Source organism: Amphibalanus amphitrite, unplaced genomic scaffold (genome assembly GCF_019059575.1).
Source record: "Amphibalanus amphitrite isolate SeventyFive unplaced genomic scaffold, NRLGWU_Aamphi_draft 002503F_arrow, whole genome shotgun sequence".
Taxonomy (NCBI): Eukaryota; Metazoa; Arthropoda; class Thecostraca; order Balanomorpha; family Balanidae; genus Amphibalanus; species Amphibalanus amphitrite.
The window spans coordinates 19,128-31,482 of record NW_024883930.1 but is presented as its reverse complement, the minus strand read 5'-3'; the positions used below and the strand labels follow the sequence as shown (position 1 = coordinate 31,482).

General features: G+C 53.1%; 1 protein-coding gene across 1 annotated transcript; it reads right to left on the bottom strand.

Annotated features, from left to right (window-relative positions):
* Window positions 1-4,303: 4,303 nt before the first annotated feature.
* Window positions 4,304-8,416, bottom strand: LOC122377085. Its single transcript, XM_043357038.1, has 2 exons — window positions 8,258-8,416; window positions 4,304-7,508 (listed from the first exon to the last, which is right to left on the bottom strand). Exon 2 carries the CDS (start codon window positions 7,506-7,508, stop codon window positions 5,925-5,927), a length of 1,584 nt encoding a protein of 527 aa, XP_043212973.1. The 5' UTR covers window positions 8,258-8,416; the 3' UTR covers window positions 4,304-5,924.
* Between the last annotated feature and the right edge of the window lie 3,939 nt (window positions 8,417-12,355).

Sequence of the window (12,355 nt, the reverse complement as noted above, 5' to 3'; positions counted from 1 at the left end):
CTACGCTGGCTGGTGCGGCGGCCGGCCGGTCAGTATTTTCATAATAACTATATGTAGGCATACCGTGGGATGTTTTTCATACTTCCTTAGAAGGGTATAAGAAGCCGAGCTGGGCGCTGCGTCCCGCTGCATACATATATCTACAATTGAGTGCAGTTTTAGTGAGAGTCACTCAAACTGTAGGATTGAGTGACACTCAACACTCACATTCAAACTGCTCTCAACTGCACTCAAGTAACACTCACACTCAACTGCAATTGAGTGATAGTCGGAGCGACTGTCTTTGTCCATTCGTCCAGTGTCAGAGCCGTGCGTGCGAGCCGTGCGTGCGTGCGAGGCCGGCTCGTACGAGTACAGTAGCCGGGATAGACGACCCATCCCAATCCGTCTTTGATCAAAAGCAACGAAATAGGCCTGCAATACCAAACGGCTGTGGCAATTTGAAAATTCGCAGCACGACATTGGGTCACACCGTATTTATAAATTCCGGAAAATTAGATTCTCGAATCGAATCTGGACTGGACTAGATGCTGTTTGTTTGCATAGTTATGTCGCGTCACCCGGTTTACATTTGCCGATTAACTAACTTTCACATTCCAGGATAATGAACAGCACCAGCTAGCTTCGGTTGCCTCACCGTCCATTAGTTTATATTCATTTCAATCAAACTGAGGCGCGACCCGCAGGCATTTGACACTAATGTGTTCGGCGAGCGAAGACTCGGTGACCTATAATTTGAGGAGTGAGTGAAACACTCCGACAAACGACACTCCCTATGGGAATGAGATCACATGACACACACGGCCACATGACGAGCATGACAAACAGGGCAGGAGACGAAGTCCTTAGGAAAACCGTCCAAACACTCAGCAAACGTTTGGTAAGAACTTGTCACAGATGAGGACCAGGGGACACCTATTTCACACTGAGACATTCTGCAGATGTCGCAGGTGTTTTTGTTATGAACGCTTGAATCCCGACCGACATGATGGTACCAGGAAGCACGCAAATATGTTTGCACAGAATGGTGGAAAAGTTATCCGATGAATATAAGGCAAAGTTTTAAAGTTTATTTATTTATTTATTTATTTCACATCGTGAGGCAAATCCGTGGAAAAATACGGCTATTACATGCTCGAGTCAGATACAGAATGGGGGGCAATGATGATGAAACAAACACGCGGCATCACAGTTCACACAGTCGGGTCAGACAAATTGACAACACATTCAGCATACATTTACCGCCGTTTACGTCACTTGCTCGCGCTCATGAAGGTGCTTTCTCAGTCTGGCCTTGAAAGCAGCCTGACCTACGTTGCGCAGAGCTGGAGGAAGCCCGTTGTACTCCGTCACTGCGGAGTACAAAAAGCGGCGGCGTCCCGATTCCGTACATATGGCAGGGGTAGCTAGCTGTTCCCCACCACGAGTGTCTTGGATTCGACGTTCCAAGATTCGACGTTCATTCGACGCATCACGAGGGAGAAGCATTATGAATGAGGAATTGATGTCAAGAGGAGCTCTGCAACAAATAAAGGCATTTTCGTAGAAGTGTTATCAAAAGATGTTCAAAAAAATATTAGGTACCTAAGTTCCATTCTGACGGTTTGCTCTATAAGGGAACCGTTCACCACAACGCATCGAAAGAAATACTATCTAATTCTACATGAACCTACAAGTGAATGTGCCGCTCTATACCTTGTATACTTTTGCGCCAAGTTATATGCCTAAAAAATGTCGATGTCGGGGAAGTGACTGAAAATGGCCTCTGATGAGCTAAACGGTGAACGCATACATGACCTAAAAATGGCTGAATTTCTTTCTTATTAATTTTGGCGACCTTTTTAAAGCCGTTTTTATCGCAGCTGGCGATAAGCGCGGCGATAAGCGACGCTAGTCCATACTGGCCTAGGATACCTACGAGCGGTTTACGAGTTCAGCAAACTGCAAAAGCAAGTTGGCTAATTTTGGCCTTGGGGAAAGCGTCAGCGAGACTTTCATCCTGCCGCTCGTGCCCTCGTGCGCCGCGGACATGAATCCTCCAGTGAAGTCCGTCCTTCAAAACAGCACCCCGTTACGGATACGCCAGTGACCGGGCCGTCGGGTCGGTGTGCGTCGTGCTCGGTGCCGCCGAGTCGCCGGCGTCGCTCTTCTCTGGCATGTTTACCGGCGGCGACACGGCGCACGCGGGCCGCTCCGTACGCCGGTGACGCTGGAGACGTCCCTCAGGAGGCCGGCGGACGGCGCGGCCGGTCGGCCTGTCCGCCAGCTCGTCCTCTGACGCTGCGCAGCCGCAGTGTGCCGTGTGTTCGCCACTGAGCCGAGACGGGACGAGGACGGCACGAGATCCGGCTCGAACTGGCCCCGGGAAACTCCTGCGGCGCACGTGCAATTTTGGGAAATCGTTAATGAGCCCAGGAATTTCAGGCATTGAGGGTCATAGCTTAGACGTGAACTCATTGTCTGCAAGTTAATTCAGAGTATCAGACGCTTAGGATGGCACATATCATTCCTATATAGTCATCTGTCTTCGGTCATCGGTTGTGTATGTGAATTGTAATATCGGTCACGATAACGTAGCAAATGCACTGCACTGGTCTTTGTCGGCTTTGTTTTGGCCAGCCTATTAGTTAATTAATTACAGTTATTAATTAATTTGTTATAAATTTAATCGTAGTCATTAATTGACCTTCCAATTGTTCATAGGCGGCGGAACGGGGAGGGCACCGGGGCACCGTGCCCCCTTTGATTTTGGCATTTTAACATTAGCCCTATGGGCGTTGCAGGGAAAGAATGGGACCAAAAGTCGGCAGTGCCCCCCGTTAATTGAAGGTGTTCCGCCGCTACTGCAATTGTTGTTTGAAAACCAAAAAGGCACGTATATTGCAATTCATGCCGGGTCGGGCAATATCAGCTAAGTGTTCACACACATTATGCGTGAGTTACAGTCCACTGTGGTGCCTTTGATAAAAAAAAAACATTCGGGTAGAGCCAATGGTGTTTACTTGCGACACAATCGGCCGCTTTGTCATTGAACGACTCCGTGTTCGTGTCATGTGGCGCCATGGATGAAATAAACCAGTAAAACGCCTTTTGGGCGAAGAACGAGCGAGCGAGATAGTGAGCCCTGCACGTGCGGAAGGGCGAGAGGGTGCTTCCAACGGGCTTGCGCAAAGCACCCTTCTAACTGGTCGCTAGCGGTGTGCCAAATTTGAACGCAATCGGCCCAGCCGTTCCTGAGATCTGGAAGCGGCATTCTGCACGTGCGCACGTGCAAACGGGGTCCAAAATGACTTTTGCACGGCACCCTACTAACTGGTCCCCAACCGTGTACCAAATTTGAGCGCAATCGGCCCAGCCGTTCTCGAGATCTGGAAACGCCCCCTGCACGTGCGCACGTGCAGTAGCACCCTAACCGCAACACATGGGAATGCATTGCCTGGTGGGTGCCTACCTGTATGCCAAGTTTCAGCGAAATCGCCCCAGTAATTACCGAGTTACTGAAATGGGAACAAATTTGGCACCTCTTATTGTTGTATTTTGCACGTGCACTGGGGGTGACCCACATGCATCGAGAGTATCCTATTTTGGGTAGAAGGGATGCTGCTACCCTACAAAAATTACCGCAAGTCAATCGCCCAAGCGGCTGCTGAGATATGAGACTCTCAAAATCACTACTTTTGCAAAACAGCTTGAACACCCTTGACTTTTCACGTGGCACGTGCCACGACGGTCACTGAGATGTATCAAAAGTAGTCAATTACGGGGTAGAAGGGATGGGGCTACCCAACAAAAAAGACCGCAGGCCAATCGGTCCAGCGGTTGCTGAGATATAAGCCTCTCAAAAGCGTTACAGGCCGGGCCGGGCCGGGCCGGGCCGGGCCGGGCCGGGCCGGGCCGGGCCGCTCATACTGAGATTTTTCCGTTATATTGAAAAGACTCACTTCGCTCGCTGCGCTCGCTCGCTCGTAATAACAGCTCAATATGCATTACACATATTCAGCAGATGGGTTAGTATAATAAACATATCAAGGGACGCCCCCTCCCGTCAGCGTGCGGTTGCTAAGCCCGTGCGCCATACGAGGTTGGTTGTTTGCACATACCTATCAACGAAACATCGGCCGATGGACTCCATGGCCCGGCTGCGGCAGATTTAAGGAGTGCTGGAATGTATCATCAGTTGCACTGGCTTCAAACAGACGACGTCGGACGTAAATTCCAAGTTCCTTTTCAGTTAGATTATTTTAACTTCTAAATTAAAGAAACATGAAAATACCTGTGACATTCGGTGCCTTTCAACACGCCGTTTATAATTGATGCGGGTATATATTCTCCCATTTACGTTATAATAACAGGTATTCCAGGAACATCAGATACATAAATGTCAGAACACATATAATACAGCAACACCATGAACACAATATGCCGGCCCGCCGACAGTTACCGCATTGAATTCAGAACAGCATGCATCACCGGGTTATTGCTTTTCCAAGCGGGGCGGGTAAGCTCCGCGGAATACTTCCATAACACCAGACATCACGTACGTGATGTCTGGCTCGTGCCCGCATCAGCCGCGACTATACATATATCACTGGGACTGTGCTGGAGTCACGATGTTTCTAAGAGCACGCAAATCACTCTCCAAATACCCCCACTTTATAACGTCCATAGGCGTTACGTTTGAAAACCGACTTCACAACAGTCGATCATAAAACACCCCGAATCCCTAAATTCGCTCGTCAACGACATCTATATATATACAGTGTACACGCCATAAACATATTAAACCAGTAAAACGCCTTTTGGGCGAAGAACGAGCGAGCGAGATAGTGAGCCCTGCACGTGCGGAAGGGCGAGAGGGTGCTTCCAACGGGCTTGCACCCTTCTAACCGGTCGCTAGCGGTGTGCCAAATTTGAACGCAATCGGCCCAGCCGTTCCTGAGATCTGGAAGTGGCATTCTGCACGTGCGCACGTGCAAACGGGGTCCAAAATGACTTTTGCACGGCACCCTACTAACTGGTCCCCAACCGTTTACCAAATTTGAGCGCAATCGGCCCAGCCGTTCTCGAGATCTGGAAACGCCCCCTGCACGTGCGCACGTGCAGTAGCACCCTAACCGCAACACATGGGAATGCATTGCCTGGTGGGTGCCTACCTGTATGCCAATTTTCAGCGAAATCGCCCCAGTAATTACCGAGTTACTGAAATGGGAACAAATTTGGCACCTCTTATTGTTGTACTTTGCACGTGAACTGGGGGTGACCCACATGCATCGAGAGTATCCTATTTTGGGTAGAAGGGATGCTGCTACCCTATAAAATTTACCGCAAGTCAATCGCCCAAGCGGCTGCTGAGGTATGAGCCTCTCAAAATCACTACTTTTGCAAAACAGCTTGAACACCCTTGACTTTTCACGTGGCACGTGCCACGACGGTCACTGAGATGTATCAAAAGTAGTCAATTACGGGGTAGAAGGGATGGGGCTACCCAACAAAAAAGACCGCAGGCCAATCGGTCCAGCGGTTGCTGAGATATAAGCCTCTCAAAAGCGTTACAGGCCGGGCCGGGCCGGGCCGGGCCGGGCCGGGCCGCTCATACTGAGATTTTTCCGTTATATTGAAAAGACTCACTTCGCTCGCTGCGCTCGCTCGCTCGTAACAAAAACCCTGATATCTTACATGATGTCGTACACTTAACCCTGGTAAGATCACTTAACCATGTCACTGGCGCAGTCTTTTTGGTAGCACGGCACTGCGAAATCGTTCGATGACCACTTCTTCTCTGGCAACACCTGGAACAGGGTCGACACCGAGTTTCTCAGGAGGCTGACCTGCACTGTGCCTCTGGCGACCCTCAAAGCCACCCAGTTTTGGCTGGCGTTACTGGCAGGTCCGGTTCTGTCACAGAGCCGGCACACGTCGTTTGTTCACTCGTCCTCGGCGATGGCCGGCCGACTCTCGAACTGCAGAGCCTGCAGAGCGAGGTGAAAGTCGTCGAGGTTGCTGTAGTAAATCTTATCACCTGAAGCATGTCTGAGGGCTGCCGTCCTCAGACTGCGACCCCTCAGCGAAGGACGAGCCGGGAGAGCCGGTGGTTTGACCTCGGCCGAGTTACGACAGGCGTCGAAAGCGTGCGCCAGTCGCAGCCGTTCCACCCCGGTCATGTCCAGGTAGCAGGACTCCAGGTCCGCAGATGGTGGCGTGCTGACGTCCGGCGCCCCCAGCAGCGGAGATGGCGGTGTCGGCGAGCCGAGGATCACGTGGATCGCGTCCATCGTCATGTAGCCCTCGTCGTCCTCCTGCTGGGACTGGCCCTGGGGACAGTCGCGGGCCAGATGATCCTGACCGAGACTGCCGCCCTCCGGACAGTTGACGATGATGGAGGGCGGCTTCACCATCAGCTCGTAAACGGGCGAAGTGAGCTGGTTGATGTTGGGGACGCTTTGTCCCAGTCTGTCGCCGCATACAGCATATTCAGGAAGCTGGAAGTACGCGGACTCGAAAGCTCCTCGCGGTTCTACTTCCAGATAATCTCCCTCAGTATCATCTTGGCGAGTTTCAGTGGTAAAGGCTTCCTTACAGGACTTGGAAGGTTCTGGTTTCTCTCGCCAGTCTTCTGCTGCTTTCTTGGCGGCCGACGGGCTGACTGGTGCAGGAGCCTGTGCGACGACGTTCGCCTGATCTTTGAAGCTTCGTCGGTGCCTCTGCGAAGTTCGTTCGTGAAACGATGCGAACCATCGCGAGCTCAGCGCACGATGAAAGACTCCAGACGAGGGCCGGATCCGCTTAGGAGAGATCGAACAAGGGCTGTCTGCTGCTGCATTCGGGGCATTTTTCGCGACAGGTGTTACCACCGCCACCGGCGCAGACATCCTCCCCCATGACCAGGCCTTCGGCGTGCCGCTCCTCAGGTTGGGCATCGATTTGTTCAGAGTGACATCCGGGTCGTCGAACACCTTGTCACTGCGAGTCGTCCTGTCGGACTTGCGTCGCCAGAGGAGTGCAAGTCGTTTGGGCGCTGCCGGTCTGTGCGAGGCGAGAAAGCGGTAGAAGCTCGTCTGTCGTGCCGCTGGCGCCGGCTCGGCTGGCACGGTGCTCAGATCTCCAAGGCTCTGGCTGGCCTGGGGCGGCTCGCCAAAGTGGCCGCCCGCCTTGCCCGAGACGCTGTCAGTGGAGGGCCTCCTCGCGTGGAACGAGTTGCAGCGCGGCCGGGGCGGCGGTAGCGGCGGCGGCGGGCTGGCGCTCCGGACGCTCAGGCGGCTGGTGGAAGGCTCCCTCAGCGGTTCGTACTCTCCGGAGGCGTCGCTGTCACAGTCCGAGTCATCATCATCGGCAGAGGCGTTCTTTGGGGACTTGGCGGAGACCTGTCTGGCCAGGTCTTGTGGCATCGAATCGCCAGAGGCGTAGGAGGAGACGGAGCCGAGCCGAAAGTCGCGCCCACCGTCCGTGGACAGGTCTCGGCAGGACAGGTACGTCTCCTCTTCATCGTCGTGTGACCGGTAATCCAGCATCTGTAGCGAAAGGAACGAGCGATTCAGCACCAGAGTGTGTCACCAGTCACCACTGCGAGCTGTTACGAAACATACACACCCAGTGCGGGATGGGTGCAGACCGCTGTTCTGTCGGTCTGGCACGTGCCTCCTGCTCTGACAACTGATGTGGCCAGTGCACGCTGCACACTGAGTGGAACGACATGGCTCGTGCACTAGATCCGACAAATTCGGAGAAGGACGCTAATCAGACTGAATTTCGTGCTAATAGCTGGATTGATTTGGGTCAGAATTTAGATTCTCGGAAGCGGGGTCCACTGTCCAGTTAATATAAAATCAACATTTCATTTCACTTGGCAAACATTTATCAGTTCAGATCTAAGGCAATTAAATATTCGTAGCAAATAAACGCCGACGTAAAATCAATAAAACCGATATGAATGGTATGAAAAGGTCACCCTGTGTGACTAACGTCGGCTGAGTCACTTCATGGCTCGATCGATCGATAATTGGATACAAGTCAAACGGTGATGCACGAATGAAGTACAGCATGGAATGGGGCATTGTTCAAATACAATAGCTAGCTCAATGCTTATAGCCTGTCCAGTTGAAATGTTCCGAGCAGCACCACCCTTCCTATCCGTTTAGCTAAGCCCATTAGAACCATTGTGCACCTTTCTAGCAGGCCAGCCCATGTCGACCGCCTCGGCTGCGACGATCCAATAATAAATATTTCGTTAAAAAAACAGTCTGTTGGGTTCTAGCCTCACCTCGAGGTCTGCTGTTCGACCGACTCCACGGGCCAATGGCTCCGACTGACCCCAGAGCTGCCCGGCGCCGCGCGCGACACACAACCTCGACCGGCGCTGGCGACGAACTGAGGCCGCCGGCCGGCCGGTCCGGCCGCCGCACCTCGCAGGGACCGGTCTGCACTCATGGGGAGTCCCGCGACGCGTCTCGATTCACCGCCGAGCGGCGTGCGCAGGACCGGAGGCCACCCGTCGATTCCTGCAAACATGGAGCGCGAGGCTCATGGGGTTTCGTAGGAGGGTGATGCGATGGTGGGTCCAGCTATAATCTGAATCCTGGGATGTCCAACCAGCAAAATACTATCCTGCATAACAGACGGTATAAAAAACTTAGTCCGATGAAGGGGTATAGCTACATTTGTTACGCTCTCTGACCACTATAGTGATCAGACTATATGTAGTTTCTCGGGCATACCACCAAATGATATTGAAGCACCTCTCGAGGGAACGCTGTTTTGTGCCTTGTGCCAACATTATAGATACGGTCTTTCAGCCCCAAAGCAATTAAAACCGTTAAAAAGGCATTTGCCTAGGCATTTGCGTTGCAAGGATTCTAAGTGGCGTCACCAATTGATCCCGGAAAAAGCGATTTATTTATTATACGATGATTGCATGCTATATGATGCCTAATTGTGTTACGAACACAACTGAAGCTTCAGCTTAGCTGCTTCATGTGTTAGGTAAATACTTAGAATCAGTGGCGCAGCCAGGGGGGGGGGGGGGTCAGAGGGTCAGCTGACCCCCCCGAAATTTGTCAGGGGCCCGCTTGATAGAGAGAGAGAGAGAGAGAGAGAGAGAGAGAGAGAGAGAGAGAGAGAGAGAGAGAGAGAGAGAGAGAGAGAGAGAGAGAGAGAGAGAGAGAGGGAAGGAGGAGAGAGGTCTAATCTAACCGGACGAGAGAACTGGCCCGGGCCCCCTGGGTGGATGAGGCCCGGGCCCCCCGTGGATGGGTCCGGGCCCCCGGGAGAACGGGCCCCGGGCCCCGTGTGGACGGGGCCCGGACCCCCGGTTGGATGGGGCCCGGGCCCCGGGAGAACTGGCTCGGGCCCCTGGGAGAACGGGCCCGCACCCCCTGGGTGGATGGGGCCCGGGCCCCCGTGGATGGGTCCGGGCCCCCGGGAGAACGGGCCCGGGCCTCCCGGAGAACGGGCCCGGGCCCCCGGGAGAACTGGCCCGGGCCCCTGGGAGAACGGGCCCGGGCCCCCTGTGTGGATGGGGCCCGGGCCCCCCGTGGATGGGTCCGGGGCCCCGGGAGAACGGGCCCCGGATGGACGGGGCCCGGACCCCCCGTTGGATGGGGCCCGGGCCCCCGGGAGAATTAGCTCGGGCCCCTGGGAGAAGGGGCCCGGACCCCCGGGTGGATGGGGCCCGGACCCGTGGATGGGTCCGGGCCCCGGGCCCCGGGTGGACGGGGCCCGGACCCCCGGTTGGATGGGCCCCGCGCCCCCGGGAGAACGGGCCCGGGCCCCCTTTGTAGATAGGGCCCGGGCCCCCCGTGGATGGGTCCGGGCCCCGGGAGAACGGGGCCCGGAACCCCGGTTGGATGGGGCCCGGGCCCCCGTGGATGGGTCCGGGCCCCGGGAGAACGGGCCCGGGCCTCCCGGGAGAACGGGCCCCGGGTGGACGGGGCCCGGACCCCCGGGAGAACGGGGCCCGGGTCCCCGCCCCCGGATTGATGGGACCCGGGTCCCCTGGTGGACGGGGCCCGGAGCCCAAGGTGAACGTGGCCCGGGCCCCCATGTGGATAGGGCCCGCGCCCCCGTGTGGATAGGGCCCGGGTCCCCGGTTGAATGGGGCCCGCTAGGGTGACCCGCTTGCTCCGCAACGCGAATAAGGGGTATTTTCGATCGGTGGGCGTTTGGTTGGTCTTTTGTCCGTGGATTATGTATCCATTTCGGTCGATCAGGCTAAGCATTTTGGTTTAGGAAAAATATCCATCGCATCGAGGTGCTGGTGTCTGATGAGCATGCGTTCTACTATAGAACATGTCATGTGTAGTTTATAACAAATGTTGACGTAGGTTATTGAAAAATGAAAGCCATCGATGAGTTACTATGTAGAGGTTTGAAACATTTATATTTTTAAGAATACTGCATGCAAAAGCGATGGCTGGATTTTGGACAAAATTGAATGCTCTTTCCAACTATGCCATTTTCATTTGTCAAACGTACCAGGTTATGCACCATGCAGTAAAACCCGTGTAATTAAGTAAGTCATTAACAAATACCATTTTCTCCAGCGATTTGTTCCACCTTGTTTTTGATCAATTAGCTTTTCACAATTTTTCCATGCGAGGCTGTGCATTTCTTTTGCCAACAGGCGTTGTTAGAACCCGCTCCGTCAAACAGTCACCCGAAAATAGCATTAAGTCCCAAATCTGTCCGAAACGTCAATTTTCCAGCATAAGTGCCCTCACGGGTGCACGTGGCGCGTGCCATCCCTGCACCGCACACCATTCGATAGCCCGTTCGATTCTCTACACGATACTGTGTTCCCCGTGCCGATCGGGCCCACGGTTACCGAGATACTGCACGGGGACCGGACCAGTGTGGGGCAAATTTAGCCATTTTTGCACGATTTTGCAAGCTCTATGCTAAGAAATGGCCGGTTTTGAAGATATAGACGATTTAAAAACCCTCTGCAGTTGAAGGAAAGCAACGTAAAAACGCATCGAGCTTATATTTTTACTATGAATAAATCATTTTTCAGTAAGTTTTTAGATATGGTATCGATTTATTCAACAACTTTATTACAATATTTTTATTACTTGGAACTTTATTTCAAAATAATATTTTCAAAAATGGCAACTGTTGGCAAGTAGCTTTGAAGCGATTGTGGCGCGCCGCGCCATTATTGTCCTGAGGCCCCCATATGATGTCATCAAAAGTGGAGTGACATGGGCCTGCCTTGATCTATAAATCGTGAAAATTCCAGCGCACTATAGGCGCAACGGTCTGGCCTGTACCCCGCGCTAAGTAACACCATGCCGGGACTTCGATAGCAGACAGAATCTACGTTACCACATCACCATACCACAACAAACCCGGTCCAAGGCAATACATGTCCCATATGAGCGCGTTAACCCTCGCCGGCACAGGCCATTCCAGCCATTTTGCGTCCTTCGACGGCACAAGGGGGAGGGTGGTACGACCCCCCGCGTTTGGCCCATGATCGAGCTAGAGCTTCGCGGATAAAAACGAACGTGTTGCCCGTGACGAGAGTAAGCCAATGATACTCAATTTTAAGGTTCTTGGTCATTGGTTGACCTTCCAGGTCAGGTCAATGACCCAAAAATCGGGAAAATCGGGACCTGTTAGAACGTCGTAAAGTATGGCTACTATAGGGTTTTTCGGGGTGCTGATCACGAATAGTTATCATGTTAGTTTTGATCACAGATGATGTCTTTATGCATTTAGGTCAGGTCGGGTCAGGTCAGGTCAGGTCAACCAGTAGGGGTCCTGCCGGGTATTTGTAGTACCTACCTACGTGTTAGCCGCCTCTAGCAGCTTCGTAACATGTTACGAAGGCACCAAAACTACTTCGTGAATGTTCAAATGGTTGCTAAATTCGAATCAGCTCCAAAAACTAGCCTAGAAACATGTATAATTCGAAAAAGTACCGAGGTCATCATAGGTCAATGACCTGACCTTCAGGTGACCTTGACACCCACTCTAATGCATGGGAGCAGCATCAACTCACATGTTTGAACGCTTGAAACCACGAAAAGACTGCAACCGCGCGGCTAATGCGAGTCGGCATACGCCGAATCGCGATTCTGGCCAAACATGGTCTCGGAAAGTAGGTCACAGGTGAAAGGTCATTTGAGTCAGGGTCATGCAATTTCTAGGGTAGGTGTAAAACTGATCAACGCGAGGGTACTGAAAGTGTTGTCGCGATCGGCCCCTTTTTACGCGAGTTATTCACGAAAACCCTTAGGGGGTTGCATCATCTCCTCCCCCTGTACCGGGCGCCGGCGAGGGTTAAAACTTCTTGTGATCGAATTTACGTAATGAAGAAGGATAAGGGCACAATCTTCTACAGCAGCCAATAGATGACTTA

Excerpts from the sequence above, each read along its gene's own strand:
- LOC122377085 (XM_043357038.1), bottom strand. The coding sequence starts at position 7,508 with ATGCTGGATTACCGGTCACACGACGATGAAGAGGAGACGTACCTGTCC.